Below are 22,472 nucleotides of genomic sequence, written 5' to 3'. Positions count from 1 at the left end.
ATAAGAGACCTTATTGTAGTTCTTTAATATTTTTTTTAAACCCAACTTGTTGAAAGACATGTTTGCTTTCTTCAGGTAAACTGGCATGATTTTCTTCCAGAAAATTATTGGTTTCTGTGATGGTTCTGTGGCACCATCCCATTTCCAGTCACTTGCTTTTTCCTTAAGTTTGGGGAAATAATCTGAATGATCTTGAGTGGAACAGAAAAAATAGCAGAAAGCTTGAGGTCACAGCTGTACCTCCTTTATTATTATTTTATTTAAAAAATTTCTATGCAATTTTTCCACCCAAAGGAGAGAAGCAGCAAACATCAAAACAATAAATCATTTCAACATTAAAACCACATGTAAAATATATAAAATAATTTAATAAATATATAAACTCACATAACACGAAAACAATGGAGGATAGTTATTGGGTGTACTCCATATAAAAGTTCATCTGCTGATGGAAGACAATAAATAGACGGAGACTTGGCCATGGACACATGGTTTGTGTCTCAAGGAGAAAATACTCTCCTTTATTTGAAAACTGAAAGCAAAAAGCAAAACTGAGCTGATCTATCTTCCAGTTGACAGTCATTTTGAGATGGCTCCACTCCAATGAATGACACTTTGTGATTGGCTCTTTTTTTTGGTAGTGACCACTACCTATTCTTAAATTCCAAAAATACTTTTGGACTCCACAAGTTTGGGGATCCGTAGCATAGTGTATTTTGCCAGATGGATATCTGCTGAGGCAGGGTGAAAGTGTCATCTCTCATTGCAGTCCTGTTTTACTTAGGTTTAAGTCCATTGATTTCAATGTGATTAGACTAGAGTAACACTGCACAGGATTTCACTGAGAGCCTGCTATGTTCTTACAAAAAGAAGGAATCACTCCTGCAGCTGGGGCTGCTACCCTACAAATAAGCTTAGAAAATATTTCTAAGCACAGTAGTGGTACAGAATGCAAGACAAATGAACCAATGAAATATGTTTGTATTGGAGCTATCCAGCTGATTTATATTTTCAGTTAACAATGGCAATATCTGAAGGAAGCAGGTAGGCGTAGTTACTATAATTCTCATGAACAGTTCATTGTGTTTGCTTTTCTGGTAACAAACATGCTTAACCTTTTGCTTTCATAACGTAGAGCCAGGCAGTCAATACTGGGTATTTTTAAAAACCAAATTTCCTTCTTTTAGAAAGGAGCTTGATCCACACTTTCTTGAGAATAGTAATGCATTTTTGTAAATTAACCAGACAGCTGTTTGTAATCTTGAAAGTGCTAAAAATATTTGATTTCCATTAAGTTAGGTGTTTTGTATAATTTTGCAGTTGCTTTTCAAAAATATGGGACAAGCACTAGTAGTATTGGTCAAGCATATACTTGTTAAATATGGACCTAGAAAATCTAGTGTTGGGATTTTTCTGTTTCTCTAGTTATCTGTAAAAAAGTTAAGAAGCATAGGCTGCCAAACTAAGAGCACTCTTCTAGAAGTAGCTTTGGCTAGCTTGTTTTGGTCAGATCTCAAGAGGTTGGCTTGATTAGTATTTGGATGGGAGACTATCAAGGAATACCAGAGTTATTATACAGAGGGAGGCTATGGCAAACCACCACTGTGAGTTTCTTGTCTTGAAAACCCTATTGGGTTGCCATAAATTGGTTGTGTTTTGACAGCACTTTATACACATATACAAACCACATTGTGTAAAACGAGACTTCTGAGTAGAACTGCTTACAATTGTTCCCATAGTGGTATACTTTAGAGGTGTGTATTGAAGACCAAAAGAATGCAACTTGTGAAGCAGTTTCTATGTTAAAAGTGGTAAAAATGAAATTATAACAAAGAATAAATGATTTGGAGGTCTTTAATTGTTGCCATATGGGTTGCCATATGTCAGAAGCAGTTTGATGGTACTTCACACACAGATATTAGGTCCACAGAAACTCAGCTGCAGGAACAGGAATCACTCCAGTTACTAGTGATTTGCATAACACTATCATAATCTTGTACTTCGAAAGCAAAGAACTTTATGACTTAAAAATTCTTTTAATAATACACAAATAGATGCACATTTCCATCTTGCTATTTATGTAGCCATTTTACATGTTTCAGGCATAACTCAGCCCAAATTTAGTGGTGTTAGTCCCTTTTGATTTCAATGGAAAATATTTCAGAGTTTGTTTAATTTGACCAGTGAAATCGGTAGGACCAATCTGGAGGTTATCAGGGTTAGGGTTACTGAAGCCAGATAATCTCTATTCAGAAGGGGCTATAGCTGATGAACCAGCCATAGCTGGAAGTAGGTACTTCTGGCCATTGCCTCCACCATAGCTTCAAGTGTCATAGCAGAGTCCAGAAGCACCCTAGATTTCACACTGGTACCTTCCAGGGCAATACATCTCCATTAAGTACAGGATGTCTACCCACTTCACAGATCCAAGACCCACTGACACACATAGCACCTCTGTCTTGTCTGGATTCAGCCTCAACTTATTGACTCTTGTCTAGCTCATTACTGCCTTAATGCCTGTCAAGATCATCAACTGCCTCTCCTGATTCTGATGGTATGGATAGACAGAGCTGAGTGTCATTAGCATACTGATGGCACCTTACTCCAAATCTCCTGCTAACCTCACCCAGTGGCTTTTTTTACATGTTAAAAAGTATGGGAGTCAAAATGATGCCTGAGGGACCCCACAAGTGAGCACCCATGGTGTCGAGCAGAAGACTCCCATGTCTATTGTCTGGTACTGGCCTTGGAGGTAGGAGTGGGACCGTTGCAAAGCAGTGCCCTAAGCCCTATTGTCGTTCCAGGAGGATACTGTGGTCAATAGTATCAAAAGCCACCAAAAGACCCAGGAAGACCAACAGGGTTACATTACCCTTATCTCTCTCCTGGAATAGGTCATCATTCAATGTAACCAAGGTAGTTTCTGTTCCATGACCCAGATTAAAATTGATCTAGATAATCAGCTTCTTCCAAGGATGCCTGCAACTGAACTGTCACAACCCTCTCTAATATCTTGACTAAAGAAGTTATGTTGTCCACTGGGCAATATTTGTTTAGATCTTCAGGGTCTAAAGAGGATTCCTTAAGGGTGCACTACCACCTCCTTGAGAGCTATCTGAACCACTGCCTCTTTCTCAAGGAGGTATTCACTAGCCCCTGTATCCATTCAGTCATACCCAGGCAGTTAGCTTTTATAAACAAAGAGGGGGCAAGGATTGAAAAAGCATGTTGTTGGTTGGACTCCAGTAAGCAATTTGTCCACATTATCAGGCCTCAATTGAAGTTGATTCAAAATAACTAGACAAGGTTCTCTGGATTCCCCCTCTGGACCATTCTCAGTTGCGGCATCCAATTACCTGTGGATCTGAGTGACTTTGCCCTCGAAGTGTCTTGCAAAATTGTCACATCAGACATCTAGCCACTACCCTTGTCTCTTCAGGCTTGATCTTACAAGGCCATTCACTGTACAGAAATATTCTCTTGGATGACTACTTGAGGACGCAATGGTGGCGGAGAAAAAAATGCCTTTTCACCATTACCACCGCCATCTGATAGACATAGTAACACACTCTAACGCATGTTTGGTTAACCTTGCAGCGGGATTTATGTCACCTGTGCTCTAGCAGTCAACCTTCCTGTTTCATAGCATGGAGCTCTGTAAAATACCAAGTTGATTTATAGATTCTACAGGCAAGGCAAGGGCATATGGGAGCCATTCAGTCAGTGGCCCTCTTCATATCACCTTTCCAGAGAGAGGCAAAGCCTTGACAGGAGTGCCATCCATGCCAGTCAGAAAGTCCTCCAGAGCATTCAGGAACTCCTTGGGTTCCGTAAGTCTCTGAGAAGGACTGACAGTGGGTTTCCCTCCTCTGGGCAGGGGCAGAGGATGTTCAAATCTTACCAGGAGATGGTTGGTCCAGGATAACAGGTGTGTCATCAGATGTTCTATTAACAAATCTCCACTACCATATTCTGTGCCAAAGACTAAATCGAGAGTTTGTCCCTCTGCATGAGTTGAGTGAGTCACAAATTGAGACAAACCCATAGTTGTCATAATGGCCATAAAAAAGCTGAGCCAGTGAGGCTAATCTCAGCATGAAGATTGAAATTACCAACACCACCATGGCAAGATCATGGAAGGTGCTTCCAACACCACATCTAAGACTACTTGGGTCAGTTTAGACAGGGAAGCTGCTGGGCAAAGCCGTGAGTGATATACAGCAGCAAACCTATTCTGTCTGTATGGGCCGACCAGTAAGGACAAACCCTCAAATCCAGCTCCCACATGACCAGCTCAGAGGGATGGAAGTTGCATGGATTGCAATGATTCCTCCTTCCCTCTCCACTGGTCTGGAACAGTGTTGCACCAAGTAATCTGTAGGAGAAAGCTGGGCAAGATCAGGTTTTCCCAGCTCCCCCATCCAGGTCTTAGTAACACACACCATGTCAGCTGCCTCATCCAGGATCAAGTCATGAATGAGAGATGTTTTATTCAGGACTGGCCTGGCATTCAGTAGTAGCACCACCAGAGCAGTAGGGCTGACAGGCATCCTGCTAGGTGGGAGGCAGATCAGAAGGGGTGATAGGTTTAATACATCTAAAACACCTTCTTTTAATTGTCTCCCCTGCTTTCCAACACCATATATTCTTCTGTAACCACATTATAAACAAGCTAAAAACATCAACCTATCAAATCCATCCCCTCCCATAACCCAAGAAACTGGACCAGGGGGGGTAGCCCTCACCCTCATTTTCCCTCAAAGTGATTCCCCCAAAGGGGAGACCACCATGTGTATTCGCCCCTTCAAAGGTGGAGCTCCCACAGACAGGCCTTGCTGTATAGCTGCAGCAGCAGCTGAGTTGTGGGGCCAGGTGTTAATTGCCTAACTGTCTTAAAGGGGCCAGTCCTGCAGAAAGTACCTCCCTTCTTGTAGCCAGCTATCCCAGTGATGCTGAGCGAAAGCAAAAGCAGGAGGTGAGAAGGGGTGGGAGTCCAGGTCTCTTACACACTGGACTGGTTCAGCCACAGTACTTATTGTCATTCAAACTAGGATTTAGGCTCTCATATGGTCCAGTGCCTAAAGCTGAGTTGGTTGGGTCCCTGCCTAGAATCCCCGTGTCCACTGGCTTACACCAAGCAGGGTCACAGCTCTCCCCTCAGGAAGCTGGTCTTCCACTTCAAAACTGACCAGTCTCCCTCAGGTGCTTCCCTGCAGCCATATCTAGGAGACCTCCCCTTTAGGGAGAGTAAACAAGCCCCTATGACACGTTCCTAGGGTTACCCTAATTTTATTTATTTTGTATCCCTGTCAGGTTTTCGGGCTCAGACCCCTTTCTCGAAGTCTCCCTTCCTGGGACTCTCCCCAGGAAAAAACTTCCCTCAGGACTCTCGCTGGTCCTTTTCTACCCCCAGGTAATTCCTCCCAACCAATCAGGACCAGGCAGGAATTAACCATTTCTGTGCTGTCTATCACTTGGAACCACCTCTGGGCATTTGTCACAGGGGGGTTCTTGGTTAATCAGATATGCTGGATGCTTAGTCTTACTGCTCTGTCCTGCTCCCTACCTAGAAATCCACAGCAATCCAACCCCATCCTGTTGGGAATGCCATGGTGCCAGCCCCCATGCCCGATGGAGACACCCCCTCATTTTTCCTGAGCCAGGAAGCCATCCTGTGCATCAGGCAAGCAAAAGAGCCAGTTGTCCAGAAGTGCTTTGGCAGAACTGAGACAAGCTGAAGGGGAGAGAGGGACCCAAGGATGACATTAGTTGGCAGTGCTGGCTGTGAGAAGCCCAGCAATGTCCAGAGGCATCAAGGTATCCGTTGAAGAGAGGGAGAGTGGTGTGTGTATGTTCCTTGAGACACAGTTATTTGGTGGCTCCTCTGGTCAAGACTAATTAACTGAGCATTCTGGGTAAAGTGTTGGGTAGCAAAGTAGTTGCTGTAATAGTTTTAACAGTAATTGCTGAATTGACTGCAAAAAATGCAGGCAAATAAGAGGGGAAACTGTACTGACTATCCATTGACAACAAAGGCTAGTGTGACTTTTTGCTTGGGGATGAATATAACAATAACTTTATCTTCCTCCCTCTTTACTTAGCTAAAGAGATGAAATGCCTTTGGTGCAACGTTTTTGCTTATTCGTAACATTCAGTTAATGAGTATATAGAGAACGTGGTGCTTCTTTCCTTGGTGGTTTGTGTATATGTGTCTGTCTGTGCTTTTGCCTGCTGAGATTTCCAAAGGAAATGGGGAGACAGGACTCTTTTTTTATAGCATAAATGAACCTGAAGGGATAGTATGTTTCTCCCTCAACTCATCCTTTTAAAATATAATCTTTCAGACCTGGTTGCAGCTAAGGTTTCAGCAGTTTGGTTGAGACTGGAGCCTTTTCCTTTTAAATATGCTTTATATTGGGAAGCACTAACACTAACTTGAGGTCAAGATGAATGGCAGTGACCTGATAAATTGGGGTGTTACATGCGGTTATGAAATAGTGATTAGTCTTGACATCTACTAGTACTTTAAATGGAATTTGTCTGATATGTCTTGCTTATATGTTAGCAAACAACACAGAAGTAACAGCCTTTGAAAATATTGTGCTGGGTAACTGAGATATATTTCAATATCAATATGTACCTTTCAGACTCTCAATGCCCTGTGACAGCGTAATTATTTTAATTTTTATACACAGTGTAAGTTGAATGAGCATTTTTATTGCTATTTAGGTGGCCTTTCTTAGATTGTTTTTTCTTTTTTCCCCTTTCTTAAACACTGTTTCCAGGAAGGAAATTGTGGCCTCCCAGCTCATTGTAATAATAGAACTGAAGACGTGTAGCTCTAGTTTAAGAAACTTGCATAGACGTCTTCTGAGTCCCCACAAGCATTACAAACTTATGTTGATCCTGTCCTCATGAACCTAGTAAGATTGCACAGGCTTTCAATGATATGGAAGAATTGGATGTTTAATCAGGACCCTGACCATGTGTTCCAGGTGGAGAACTCAAAAGAGAACGAAGACAACATCCTTCAGAGGGAAGCGCCCCGTCGACAATCTCGGCGGAGATTTAGGAAAATTAACCTGAAGGGAGAGCGCCAGACCATCACAGACAATGTGGATGTTAGCAGCTACCTGTCAGTAAGTCTGCTTCCCATAATCTAATCTATTTGCCTTACCTTTTGCGGTGTTGTATGTATGTGTGTGTTCTGGGATGAAACAGACAAAAAGCTGGTTTGCACTTATCCATAACTGCTATTACCGTTACAGTTCCCCAGTGGTGTTTTAAGCTTTAAAAATGTGTGACAGGCCTGCTGATGCTCAGTGCCAGTGTGTGCCTGCCCAGAAGACTGAAGATGAATGTTGAAATATGAGTTTGTAAGGCTTGAAGTTGTAGATGGCTTTTTAGGCATGACACCATACAGCTCTTGTAACTTTGGAAGAATTATGCTAATATAGTTCAATAGGCATGGATTAGTGGAGTCTTGTCCTGCTCAGAGTGCTCTGAGACCATCATTAGCTAGGGTGAGGCTTTTAAAAATCAGATTTATTTATTTATTTATTTATTTAAGCAGTTGATAGGCTATTCCAGGTACCTGCTTGAGCCAGCTTTTTGTAAGATAAAAACAGCTACAATGAGTTCAGTCAAAGTTATTAAATAAATCAATAAAAATATAAAACTATGTAAAATTAGAATTTTTAAAAAAAGCATAGTATAAATACAGTAAAACAAAAGCATAAAGCATTTTAAGCATTCAACTGCAGCTTTGAAAGAACAGAAACAAAATATGTAAAGTAACAAAGCAGCTTTGAGAGAAATTCAGCAAGGTACAAATATTCGTATGTAGATAATAAATAGGGTTTATAGTGAAGAGAAAACTATCATTTACAAAACCTGACAAAATGCCTGAATGTTCAAAGCTGTCAGTAAACCCACAGAAGATTAGTTGTGCAGTAGATGGATGTAGGGCGGATGTTTCATGTGTGGGATATCTCAGCTGGGATTTCAGCCGTGTTCTGATGGATTTTATGGAAGCCTAGCTAGCAGTGAGAAAGCAGATGCTCAGGATGATGAACCGCCTGTTTAGTTACAAGTCTCCCTACTCGCTACTGTACATTGAAAATACTAGAACAGATCAGAAAATTAAAATCAGAAAATTAAATGTAAGTTAATGTTATGTTTCCCTGCCTTAAGTAAGAATTCTGAAAGGCTGCCCAAAGAGGAAGGTGTTTGGAACACTACAAAAATGTCTGGCTTCAGCTTTAGCAAGTATCTTTTAAATAAAAAAGTTTGTTAAGAATATATTTGAAAGTGCAGAATACCAGTGTTTTTTCATCCCTGACACTATGCAGGTTTGTAAAGTTTTCTCCCCCTTTTTCTGCTTTTCCATATCTCAGATATGAAAATTACATTTTTAATATACTTAGAAAATGTCATCCACTCCATTCTCTTAGAACTCTTTGAGAATGTCAATGAAAATATATACACTAGTGACTTAGTAGGCCTTGAATATTTGGATTTCCATGGAATGTTCAACAAGGTGCCTTGCCAGAGGCTTCTCAGTAAACTGAATATCAATGGGATAAAAGAACATTCCTTTATGGTTTCGTAACTGGTTATGAAAGAAAAAGCAGAATGAGAATAAATGCAAAATTTTCTCAGAGAAGTAGATGAGCAGTGAATAGTATGGTCCAATATGGATTTCTGTTGGGACCAGTTCTGTTGATTACCCATAAAATACTTGAAACAGGAGGAACAGTGAGGTAGAGTTTAAGAACAGTGAGTTTAAGAATATCACAAGATAGTTTGGGAAGTGAAAATATAAGCAGACTGTGAGGATCGTTGTAAAAGGATCTCTGAAACTGGGTGAATGGCCAATGAAATAGCAGATGAAATTCAATTTAACTAAGTGCAAAGTGATGCCAAAAAATTGAAACACATTGGCTGTGAGGTATTGAAACACATTGGCTATGAGGTGAAGCTAAACCATCTGAGGTTTCTTAGGTTAGAAAAAAGATCAATGAGATGTACCATGATAGAGGTCTACAAAATTATGCTAACTTGGAGGAAGTGGGCAGAGAGAAACTTTTTCTCCCCCTCCCATAATACCAGAACTTGACATTATGGTATTATCTGGTATTATGACCAGAACTTGGCTGGCAGTCTACTCAAGATAGTCTTAGACAGAAGGAGGTACTACTTCACACAATGAGCAATATTTGGATGAGATTGTGCAAATTTCTGGCAACCACTTACTCATTACCCTTCCCCAGAAAGAGGTGGTTGAAGACAGGACAATAGTATGCCTGAAATCCATAGCTGAGGTAGAAGGGATGGGGTGGGGGCATCTAATGCCTTAAATAATTTTCAGCCAACTGGAAACCTAGCCAGCTGTTCCCCTTTGATTTTTATTAGCCAGGATGGACATGGCTTCAGTGACATGTATTGTCCTCATATGACCAGCACCTGGAATCGTTCTGTAGTTACATGTGCAGACTTTGTCATGGGAAAAAGAATAATTATTGCAGTCTAATATAACACATTCTTATAGATCTGATTTGTGTTGCAGTCATTCAGTGTTAGCTCAAGTCTCGCTGTACATACTCATGGCCTATCCCTTCATGCAATTTTGCAAAGAGAATATCTCAGTATCTGTTCATTTTTTAAATATTGCTTTGTTTATGGGATATACTACATTGTTTTGTTGCATTCATTATTGTGTGTAGCTTACTGGTTTATTACATTATTTACTAATTATGGAATCTGCTTTGAGTTTTGATGGGCTAGGGGCAAACTATAAATTAATTAAATAAATTAGAATGTAATGAAAGGAAACATGCTAGAAGAGCTGCAGGAAAATTGCTTGGGGTCTCTGATGTCTTTTATTTTAGTGAACTGACTTTTATTTTAATCACCAAGGCCCTAAAAAGGGTAGCTGTCAAAACTGGTGAAGACTTTCCCTACAGATTTCTGGAATCTTCATTAGTAATAAATATATCAAGTAATAAATATATAAAGGAAATTCCTTTTTCTGGTATTATTATTATGGAAGATATTAAGTCAGTACTTTCATCAAACAGCACGTATTTAATAGTTTTACTTTATTTTTCTATAATTATACCTAAGGTTTTGATTAAATATAGATTCTGGACTATGGTTTCTAGAAGTCTGTAGTTATTTGAAGTTAATGGTGAAATAATTACAATAAGCAATTGCAATACAAATTTGTTGGTGCTTTGGTAGCATCTAAGTAATGTAGTATTTTAAAAATGTAAATCATGAAATAGATGCTATCCTGTAATATAATTGTTGAAGACAGGCCCTCAGGAACCAAAGTTAGTCTGGACACAGTTCTTAGTGGGTTCAGTCATTTAATGAGTACACAGAGCCTGGAACCAAGACAAGATTAGAAACAGAAACAGTGACCTGCAAAGTGAACCACAACATTGCAGCCACAAGCTAGCTCCACTGCAACCTCTCTGGTATAGTCAGCCTCCCATTCACTAGTGCAATAACCTCTTGCAGCTGGATTTCTTTACTCTGACTCCTGCAAAGACTTTGCATCCAATTCAGCTCGCCACATAGCTGCTAACCTGCTGCTGCATCTCCTTTACTGTAAACTAGCACGCAGTCTCCTCCTGCGTTGCTCCTGGGGCTCTGGATACAGAGATGGGTGAGCGATGGAGCTGGCAGGGTCCCCTCTGGCTTAGTATCAAGAGACTGAAGAGTCTCAGAGCTAGATCCTGGCTGGGGAATCTCAGAGCTTAGACCTGGCTATGGATACCAGCCTGAATGTTCTGCCTGAGCCTCTGGACCTGGTCCTGCAGGAACTACTGACTGCTTAGGCTCTGCATTTACAGACAGTGCCTGGAAATCTGGAACCAAAACTGTGCCCTCCTCTCCATCTGAGTCTTCCTCCCAGGGGTCCCCAGCCAGACTAGGCTGAGCCATAACAATAATCTCCTAAGGCTTAAAATGTCACAATGTTGCACTCCTAGCTAATCACTGCCCAGGACTCAGTTCCAGCCAAGCTGTATGTGGAACTGGGTCTTGTGTTGCAATTGGCCCACCAGCCCACCATCAGTCCCCTGTTGTGCTCTCCTGCTCTAGACACCAAGCCGGGCCCCCACGGGGCAGCAGTGACTTGCTGCCCTACTGGCCCCAGCACCAGTCTCCCCATTCCCCCTACCCCAGATACAAAGCTGGACCTGGCAGCAGCCTGGCCAGTCCCCTGCCCACCCTCCCCTCCAAGTTCGTCTCCATTACCTGGCCCTGGCTGGGTTCTGCGCAGCCACCTGGACCAGTGACCGCCACTTCCGCTAGGTCCCCAACATTGTGAATAGGGATAGGGCATGTAGGGTGGTGCAGGAGGTGAACTGCAGCCCAGAGGACAACCCAGAGAGCCACACTGGGCCCTGAGGGAAGGGCCAAGGAATAACTCAGGAACCCTGATTGGCAGAGCTGAGTTGGGGGTGAAGCAACCCCCTTAAAGGTGACAAGGAAAGGCAAAGAGACTGTTAATAGATTAACCATAGATTAACACTCCCCCATCTAGAGCCCATTCTATTTGACCATAAAATGGCTTTACTGCTAGTAAATAACTGAATAGTATTAAATAATACTAGTAAATAATACTAAATAATAATAATAATAGTAAATAATACTGAATAATAGTAGTAGTAGTAGTGCATAATGATGCAACATATTTTAATTTTACAATAAGTTTTAATATATACAATGTCCCTGTATCAACAAGAAAACTCAGAAATATTTATATTTTATATTTATCTTATTACATTTATGGTGATTATCTCTTAATGCTATGTCCAAGTGGTGGGATTTAAGTCTGAACCATCTTAATAGTTGTTGGGGATTGTATTACAATCCTTACATTTGTTTCAAAGATCATTGTGAAATTTTTAAATTCCTTAATGAAATTTACCACACATGTTGAATGAATACTTTCCTGTTGTCCTATAATGTATCTAATGGAATTCTGTAATACTGACCATAGATCATATTCTCGCTAGCTCAACACACTTAGGAATAGCTGCATCACATTTCTTCCCATGGCTGTATTTTATTCTAATTTGAATCACACCCTTCTTCAGAGAAGCACAGGATGATGTACATCACTTGTTCAATTTGATTATTGTAACAAATTTGCAAAATTAGTTAGGCTCAGTTACTCTTAACAGTACCTTGCTCATGTTACTGACGGAAGTTTAATAGCCGAGAGGGAATTTGAAATTGGGGGTCCTCAGTTCAAGTCTAGCACTCTAACTATTACAGCTCACAGGCATTTGATATTGATGATAATAAATGTAACAAAGACTGAGGATTCTCTTTTGTTTTGTTAGTTAATTAGATTTGTAACTTGTCAGCAGGTCAGGATGACAACATGTTCATCCCCCCTCTCCCCCATATATAGTAGATATCTTAGCACCTTCGAGTATTAAGAACTTTCGAGCAATAAGAATTTACTTTATTTCTTACATCTTTGTTCCTCCCTGAAGGCCTTCTCAACCATTCTGATGCTGTTTGCTTATATACTCATCTTGGCTTAGCACTTGAACAGAAAAGCCTTCAATAGAGACAGCTTGGTTTTGTGATGTAGCTTTTGTTTTGTTTTGATTTTTGGGGGGAGGAAGCTAAGCAAGCAACGGTTTCAGTTGCTGAGTATCTTTTATTTGTGGTTTGTATTCATGCAGCAGTCAGATGATTTTTAACCTTGTTAGCAGAAAGAAGCCATGACTGTGGTGAATTAATTTCCTGCAGTCTGGAAGCGGTAAGCTACTTTTGAATTCTATCTTGGAACCCCTCATTTACTGCTTCATTTGCTAACTCAGTGTTTGAAGGAAGAATATGTTTGTGGATTATATGGAGGGTTGCAGTGTATTTTAGAGGAGTATGGTGAATTCTATGACAGCGCAAACTTTTGAAAAAATCCTTGAACTTTTGCTTAACAGAAATGTTGCTGGGGTTGCAGCCTGAGTTAGAAGATATATGGAGGAGTAATAGTCATATGTGGCCTAGTTCACTTTTATCTGATGTTGTCAACTTTTACAGGAAGCTGCTTGTCTGGCTGTCTGCCAGATTGCTGATTTAAAGGGACTGTAGCAGGCTTAAAATGGCATCCAAAGAATAGCATGAAGAACCAGGCAGGCTAAGATCATTGACAAGTTAACAAGGAAGCGTCTTTCCTAATTTCTGGTACTAGTTTATTTAAGGAAACCAAGATCACCCAATTAATTTTGATGAAGTACTCTGGTGATTAGCTTTTAAAAAGGGTATATCACAGTAAATCAATCTATAAAGTGCCTTAGAACACCCTCTCTCTTTTATTGCTAAAAACTTAATATGCCATTTTCTTCTAAAACAAAATTCTAGTCCAGTGGCATCTAGGAGACCAATAACACTTTCCAGGACATAAGCTGTTTCTAGTCAAAAGTTCATTCATCATAACAATTTTTTTGTGTCAGACAAAGAGATCTTTGATGTACGAAAGCTTATTTGTGGGAAAAAATGTTGTTGTTCTTTTAGCTGTCATTTGACTTGCATTTTGTTCTGCTAAACTGTTTGGCTTGCTAAACAACATAAAATTCCAAATCCTTCCAAAATAATATTTTGAACCATAGAGACACACCACACTTGACTATTAGATAAACCAACTTAACCATAGTGATCCATACCACAGTCACCTCTAGACTGGATTATTTTAACTGGTTTTACTGAGGGCTTCCCTTGGGTGTGTTCCGGAAACTCCAGCTAGTCCAGAATTCAGTAGCAAAGGTCCTTACGGGATCCTTGTGAGTGTGCACATTGCGCCTGTGCTCTCTGCTATCCTCACTGGCTCCAGGTGCAGTGATGGATGAAGTTCAAGCTTTTGGTATTAACATACAAAGCCCTAAATGGTCTGGGGCCGATGTACCCCAGGAACATACCCTGAGCCTGGCATCTTGTTTTATTGGCGAGTCTTTGCTGAATGGAAACCTCATTTTGGACTATTTAAAGACCTAGGCCTTTTGGATAGTATCTGGATATTAGAACCAATGCTTGTAACTGTAGTTGGTCTTTTAATCTTAGCTTTGTTTTATCATTGCTTGCTATTTCTGCATGCTTATTCCTTGTACAATTTTAATTAATGACTTTAATTATATGTTGTGGTGTCTTGGACTTCAGAAGGCTTCAGTCTGAAACTAGTACTTGGGCCTTGATGGCTACAGATACCATAGTAACTGTTTTCTGAAACTCACCTTTTAAGCAGTTTACCTTGCTAGGGTGATTTCCTGGAGTTTATGCCCAGGAGGATCAGAGGCATGTCCCTCGAGCTCTGTCTGACTAAGTAATAAAGGGACTGATGGCACTTTACCAGCTGAGACTTGAGCGTCCATACTTCAGGTTTTTGTAATTTATTTTGTTAACTGCCCCTCCCAAGTGTGTACATGGATTAGATTTTCTTGGCAATATGAGTTTCTCTTCCCCCTGTTAACATGTTATTTTCTATTGGATACTTTCATTCTTTATCTGGTCAATTCCCTACCAATTCCCCCCACTTTTTTCACTTTGTAACATCTGTGCATGAGCAGATGTTGCAGGTTATTTGGGTGGCACATTTAACCCCAATAATTTATTTCAAAAATGTTAAAATGTTTTGCAGGTTCATTTACCTTGGACCTGGATAGTCTTTCTCTGTGCGAGGAAACTAACAAAAGAGAGACAGGAAATAAAACTAAAGACACTTATGAATCTCTGGACATCTCTTTCCAAACAGCTTTCAAGGGGTGATGATCTTCCTGGGCTTCTGTATCAAGGGAACAAATAATCAAATATATCAAATGAAAAGAAATTAAAGTATTTTCTGATCTTGTAGAAGACCATTTTCTGTTCATGTCCACCACTTTGGGCTTTATTTTTTGTGAGAACTGGACTTGGTTTTGAATTGAAAAAAATAGAGTTCCCTTGTCTATTGAAAACTTTTTAGAAACATTATAATGGAATTTAAGAATAGGAAAATTCTGTTCTGATTTTAAAACAAATGAGACACTTCTAAGGCTATACGCTATAGCAGTGTTTCCCAACCTTTTCAACATTGCGGTACCCTTGACCTTGCTCTTCATATCTCAGGGTACCCTTGAGGTTCGTTTGATTATTTTTTTTGCATTTTTTTAGGGATTTTTCCGGTTTTGGCCTGTAGGTGGGGGGAGTGGCAAGCAGGGGGAGGGGAGGGAAAGCAGTGTTGACAGCTGCGTTGTGTGTTTTCCTAAATTCGGCATGGATTGGGGGGATTTAAAGGGAGACCTTCCTTTAAATCTACCCCCCCAATCCACGCCAAATTTAGGCAAATAAAACAATGCTGTTTTTCAGTGTTGTTTAAAGAGAGCCCATGAGGCTTCCAACCACCCCCTTTAAAATCCATTTGATTCCGGTGTGGGAGGGCAGGCGTAGCATTGTCATGGTACCCCGGGACATGCTCATGGCACCCCAGGGTACCACGGAACCCTGGTTGAGAATCACTGCACTATAACCTCATGGTGGTTGGTTACTTTAGTAGTGCATTGTCTCCATCTTCCTGTCCTATTCATAATGGGAAGGGAGATGGAAGTGCCAGTCTGTGGCTGCCTACTCCCAGAATGTGATCAATACTTGCAAATCATTCTACTACTTAACAGCAACCATACCAGGACTGCATAGTAGTTGTAGAATTCTCTGTAGCTAATTGAATCAGAAGATTCAAAGTATGTATCAAACCTGGAACGTGGCCAGATTCTTTAGATTTAATGTTTATCTATTCTTAATGCAAAAAGGGTTATCAATTTCTTTAATCCTTCTTTTAAAGCAACTCCCCTGAATGACTTCACAGTTGCTCTAATGCTTGTAGGGTTTATTATGCATTAAAATGTATTAAATATAATATTTGAGAAACATTGTCACTTCAATTTACTTTCTGCGTCCTATAATCCAAAATTGCCTAAGAGAAATTATGGAATATATATAGTATCATTCACCACCACAAAGGTATCGAAGCTGCCCAGTCTTCCTTCAGTTCCATGGCACATGCTTACATCTTACCAAAAGGAGTAGTAGTCAGGGATGTCTTCTCCCAGGAATCAGCCATGGGGAAGGACTTCTGCCTCCTGACTACATGTTGGTTGCTTTTTTCAGAGGTTGTCTCACCTGGTGTTAGATCTCGAACCTTAAGCAAATAAGCAAACTCTGCGTTATTGATCAGTAGTGTTTATTGATGAGGCATTGAAACACCAAAGCATGGCAAAGCAAGTTCTGACAAACCTGGTCTTTGCCATCCCCCTTATCCCCAAAGCGAGTCCCCCCTCCCATTTTCCCAAAAAGTTGTAAAAAGAGTCTCCAGAGATAAGGAGCCCCAGGGTCGGTGGCAGATAGTATGAGAAAGCCACCTGGATCCCTGCCCCCACAAGATAATGGATGTGCTCCATTTTCCATAGGACCAGGGTGTCAGGGAAAGCCTAGTTATCTACAAAGCGTGTGGAGCCATAAAGTAAAGATCAAGCAAAGAATGCTCCAAATGGCAGTGGTTACATACCATATATACTCGTGTATAAGTCAAGTTTTTCAGCATGTTTTTTGTGCTGAAAAAGCCCCCCTCGACTTATACATGAGTCAGGTGTATTTTAAAAAATATTTTAGGGTTTTTATTTTGTCGGCCACCAGGGGGCACAGTTTTTTGCTAGCGGCACCAGAATTTCTGGGTATCCTCAGGTGACACTCCTGATGATACCACCCAAGTTTGGTAAAGTTTGGTTCAGGGGGTCCAAAGTTATGGACCCCCAAAGGGGTGTCCCCATCCCCCATTGTTTCCAATGGGAGCTAATAGTAGATGGGGCTACATTTTGAGGGTCTATAACTTTGGACCCCTTGAACCAAACTTCACTAAACCTGGGTGATATCATCAGGAGGGTCTCCTAAAGATACTCTGAAATGTTGGTACTGCTAACATAAACATTCCTCCCCTGACAGGTTGTGTGAATGCCCCTTCTAAAATGACACCTGCCATTGTGGGCTGCACAAGTAAAATTGCCATGTGCAATTTTAAAAAGATGTACACTAAAAATAATGAACTATTCTTTTAAAAAGCAGGGTAGTTTTGAATCACAGTGAACAGGCATGTTCATTCCAGTTTTTATTGTAAGATCCATTGTTTAAAACCCTTCCTTACAAAAAAAGCTAAGGTTTTTGTACTTTTAAAGTTATTGTTGATACCATATTGTTCTTGTTGACCCTCTTTTCCACTTACAGAACTAGTTTACTGTTTTTCTTTGAAATAAATATTCAAAAACATTTAACCTACTGATGCCTCAATTAATGTAATTTTATTGGTATCTATTTTTATTTTTGAAATTTACCAGTAGCTGCTGCATTTCCCACCCTCGACTTATACGTGAGTCAATAAGTTTTTCCAGTTTTTTGTGGTAAAATTAGGTGCCTCGACTTATATGCGGGTCGACTTATACATATGATATATCTTATATATACGGTATATCTTTTAGCAGCATTGATTAATTGTTGCAAGCAGTTACACTGAGGTAGGAATGCATCTCAGTCACATAGATACTATCTCCCTGACAGTTGGGCTACTATTTGGAACTTTCTTCATTGTCAGTTTTTTCTCTGAGTTCCAGTATGCTACCTGTCACTTACCTCTACTGCTGTTGAGGGAAATTCAGTCTTTGTGCTATAACGGGGTGATCAGGAAAGCCCCTCAGGGCATCAGGGTTATTCTCCAGCTCCTTTTCCTGATTAATCAAAAGTCTGGTGAAAGGCACTCCATTTTGAGTTTGCAAATCTTTGGTATGCATTTGCATTTTTACAAGTCCTGCATATTTTCCCTGACAGATGTTCTATCTCTGGTAGCCCTTACTCAGGCTTTGCTATGGGCGTCTTCACAGCAACATATTTTAATAAGTCTGTCCAGCCGCAGGTGCCTGACATTTAGGTGTGGTGCCTCTAAATATGAGTAAACGGTTTTGCCTTCAGTTGGCCATGGCCCCAGATCTTTTGCAAAGTGTATAGCAGTGCTGGGATCTTCCCCGACAGACAGTTAGGTGCAATACTTCCTTACGTTGATTACTGTTTCTTGGTGGGCCCCATCTAGCATAATACTGGAAGTGCAGACTATCTTCAAAATTTGCGTTCTTAATTTCCTTCCATCTTTATGAAAATTAGCCCCATGGCTATTTACTAATACAGAACCAGATTTAGGCATCATATCAACATATATGTCAACAAGTTTTACCTAGATCTTTTATCCTTTCTAATGGTTACAAGCACCTATAATATATCAGTTATTTATTACATTTTCCTAAACATTACAAATTGCTCCAAATCCCTTAACTCTAACTCATCTTGCAGATCCTTGAATTAATATGTGTTTGTTAGTACCTACTCTAAAATTAAAACAGTCAGAAAGAGAGTATTGTTTGCAGGAAGGTGAGCATTGTCTGCAGATCTTTTTTGTTCTTATTGAAGAACTTTCTTGCAGTCTGGATATTTGTGATTTTCCAGTAAAGGTAAAGCTGAGACCTTCTGGCAGTAGCCATCTGAAAGGGATTCCTGTATTTTTCATGGAGTCGGGAAGAAATTTGTATTTGTTTTGCTTCATTAAAGTCTTTCTTTGCAGCTTCCTCATTATAATCAAATTCTGGTCTTGATATTGCATTTTTTGACTGTAGTGTTTAGACAGAATTTATTTGAAAGCTCTTTTTGTCAGTTATAGCACACAATTCTCAGGCATTTTTTTCTTAGCAGCCACTGACCCTACTCAGTATATTTTATCCACCATAGCTTTGGTTTCTTCAATGGGTAAAGACATAAATCTTGCCAGTTCTAGGATAAAATCTTTTTTAAGATCTTCCCCATCTTTCTCTGACATGGCCCTAGTTCTTAATGCACATTTTTTTTGCTTTAACTCTAGCCAGACTAATTTCTCAGCTTGCTGGTGCATTTCTTTCTGTGTACTTCATTCCTTATTTTTTAAATTTCCACAATCATTGTATCAATATGATCCATTTGTTGCTTTACCTCCGTTAACTCTTTCTGCATGGGACTTAACATCAACTCCATCTTCTGCATTGGATCCACTTGGATGTCAGATGCTGCTCTATTCCATGCGTTACCAGTCATTTTGTCTTATTTTTACAGTTCTGTTGTTTTAAAATGGTTGGTACAGTTCTGTAATTTATTATTCCACCACAGTTCTGTAGTTTATTATTTCACCACTAGATGCCGTTTTCACTTTTATCGCAATCAACTCTTACTTCGTTCCATCTTTTGCTGCCTCTCTCACCCTCTCTGTCCTTCAACAAATATAATAGTTTCCATTCACCGTAAAACCTTCTTTACAAGATAAGATTTGTATCAATTGCTGCCTTTTCAGACACAGTGAGACTCATTTCCAATTCCCTACTTGCTGTCTTTTAGGTTTCCTGTTTTTTAACTGTCCTTTCACTAACTTTGTCGGCTCCCACTGGTCATTGTTAGGGAATGGGGGAATCTAACCTTCCTGTCACATACAGAATAGCACTGTTGTAGGCAGAAGAGCTAAAAGTAGATTCTGGTGATTTCTTTCTCCTACTGTAAATCTCTACATTCCCTCCTGCACTTCTAGATGCTTTATTTAATGTTCAATTGCAGGATTCAATGGGGTTCATGCAATAGGCTTCAATGGGAGTGAGATGGTGGGAAGTCCTTCTTTAGGGTTGCTGGGTTCCCCTGGCCACTAGCCTGATTCAGGTCGGGAAAATCCTGGAGATTGAATCGGGGGGTGATGGGATCTCAGTGGGGTTCAATGCTATAGAGTCCATCCTCTGAAGCATATGTTTTCTCCAGGGAAACCAATCTCTATAGTCTGGAAATGAGCTGTGATTCTGGGTGATCCCCAGGTTCCATCTGGAGGCAGGCATCCTATTTTGTTTCCAGTTTAACTCCACAAGTGACAGCTTGCATGTTGCATCACAAGATTTAAAAGATTTAACATAGATTTTTAATTTACATTACATCTCAGTGAACACACAATAAAATTATAAGTAGAAATACACCTTTCTATGCCTATTCAATGGGTGAAGAAATGTACAACTCTTTTTAGATCTAGTGTTACATGACAACTTATATCTGGTGGGCATGTCTTTCAATTCTTGTCTTTCTGAGACTCTGATAGGTACATAAAGCTCCATATGACTAGGGCCATCACCATTCACTGTGAACTCTGTGATTTTGGTTGAGTTCCTGTATTCATTCCTGAAAAACTGAATATATGACTGGGTACTTGATGAATTGCTGTCAGTGACTGCAATCTAGCTGCTCTGACATGCTGTAGAAATTCCAAGTATCTCTAAAAGCACAGTAGTCTCCATTCTGCTACAGTAACATGCATCATGTGTGTCTCTTCCACATCAGTTGGAACCACTTCCAGAAATGGAGCAGTAGCATGCAAACTGTCCATATCAGGCACAAGGACACCATGATATGTGTCACATCATGCATTAGTGCATACACTTCGAGGAGTCAATTTGAAATGGTTGCCAGTTCAAGAGAAAAATATGTTAGTCCTTGGACTCACTTGGGTTCTAGTTTTTAAGCTGAGGCAAAAAGTTTGGATGCTGGCATTGAATTTATGAGCGTTCTAAACTGTATAGGTTTGTGTCCAAAGAAATGGAATTATGAAATAAGATTTTAGGTTCATATGAAAACCTCTTTTTGTTACACTTCCCAAATGTCATACATACTTTTTGGTAACATTGTTATATGTAATATTTTTCTTTCTGTTAAGAGAGACCATGCAAATAATTTTAATTTTGACATGCAAATAGTTTTAATTGACATGCCTATGAATAAAAGTAAATGTGGCTTCCATATAGAGATATGTTTTGTCTTTGCAGAGTTAGAGAGAGAGATGGCTTTTGCTGATCATACTATGCATGGGTCCAGTTAACATATGAAACAGCCATGGCTCCACAATGAATGAAGCAATTCATATGCATTTAAAATTGGTTTTATAAAAATATAAATGTCAAACGTTTAAATGGCAGATGACCTTTCATATATAGCACATTATCTGAGAAAAAAGTAGCTACAGCAGCTATAGAGGAAATTGAATCTGGTGCTTTTTTATTGTTCCCTCTGTATAGCTGATTCTAATTTTAGAAGCTGACATCATTTTAGTTCTGGTGACAGCCTCTCTCTTACACCCCCCTCCTGCCTCTCCCTCCCTCCCTCCTTCCTTCTTTCTCCTCCCCCTTCTTTTCTCCTGTTGGATGGCTTACATTTTCATATCACTGTAGAATCTTTGTGTTGTTTTTTGTAGAATTTTTCTACAGCATGGCAGCAAGCTTTTCGATGCAGTGAAAGCTAGTGTGCATTAAACAGCCTGTGTCAGAACATAATGTCACTATGAAGGAGGAAAGCAGTTAATAGGGATTTTTTCCCAATACATTTGTCTCTACAGTGGTGAAAAATCTCAGAGTAGAAATTTAGAACTCAAAGTGTGTGGAATGTAATTGAAAATACAATAATTCATGGACTATATTTAATTTCAATAATGTTTGTGTATGAGTGTGTACGCGTACGGTAAATCACATAAAGCTTGTTAGTTCAGCATGGAGACGCTGTCAATTTCTGCCTCATTTGCCAATAATTTTCATCATTGATCCTTTTTGTTTTGGCTATCAAAAGATATATTTCAAGCACCTGTGTGTGCTGCATTGACCTCTTGTTGCTGTGCCCTGTCCCACTCAAACGGTAGTAAATTGTACTTTTAAGGTTATAATTAATTTTAGATCACTTTGTGGAATTGCTTTTCAATCATCAGGTATTTTCAGTTTCCTGAACACATCTCTCAATGCAGAGGTTTACAGAAGCACAAGTAACTTGCTAGCTGTCAGACTGACACCCTTCCTCCCACTTCCTTCTTTTTCTACATAGAGTACATTGATTCACCTGATCAAATGGCTGTGTTCATGGTGTTACTGAAGAATTGGGGCAGCTGGCATTTCTAGGTCTTCACCTGAAATCAGCTATTGAGCCAGGAGCCCTATGATGACAGCTTGCACATGTTTTGGCATAATTCTTGATATAAAACAGGGCCCTTAACAAATAGTGCACGTCTTCATTTTAAAGGATACTAGTTTTAGTCCTACTGAAATTGTGTAAAACTTAAACTATTCAAACATTCAGACTAGAGGAACAAATAGTGCTTCTTTCCACCAAATCCATGGACCCATTTTCCCCTATTTTTCTCCTTAGTTTATTGGACAAGATATTTAATGAGAACAAGACATTTGCTATCATTTATAGTCCTTTTAAAATGAAGTGTATTTTTTGCAGCCTTGATTGTGCTAACTTTACAATCATCCTTTTATTGTGATAACTGTCAGATGTATTTCCCTGCTTGGTAGCAGTATTCTGAGGGATGTTTTCAGCAGATAATTTGTTAAGGCACT

At 39.9% G+C, this 22,472-nt stretch overlaps 1 protein-coding gene across 13 annotated transcripts in view; it reads left to right on the top strand.

Moving 5' to 3' along the window:
- The window catches only part of RAPGEF6 (Rap guanine nucleotide exchange factor 6), a 206,448-nt gene that overhangs the window by 57,058 nt on the left and 126,918 nt on the right, over positions 1-22,472 (top strand). For 12 of the 13 annotated variants that reach the window (XR_007243829.1, XM_048488521.1, XM_048488512.1 and 9 more), the window contains exon 6: positions 6,996-7,139. Coding sequence is in view for 12 of the 13 variants with exons in the window: in XM_048488521.1 (XP_048344478.1) it covers positions 6,996-7,139 (144 nt within the window). In the remaining variant the exon portion in view is untranslated. Of the gene's footprint in view, positions 1-6,914; positions 7,140-22,472 lie in introns of those variants that run through there. The other variant, XM_048488515.1, reaches the window with a different exon arrangement.

This window comes from Sphaerodactylus townsendi, linkage group LG03 (assembly GCF_021028975.2).
Source record: "Sphaerodactylus townsendi isolate TG3544 linkage group LG03, MPM_Stown_v2.3, whole genome shotgun sequence".
Lineage (NCBI taxonomy): Eukaryota > Metazoa > Chordata > Lepidosauria > Squamata > Sphaerodactylidae > Sphaerodactylus > Sphaerodactylus townsendi.
This window is presented reverse-complemented; position numbering and strand designations above follow the sequence as displayed.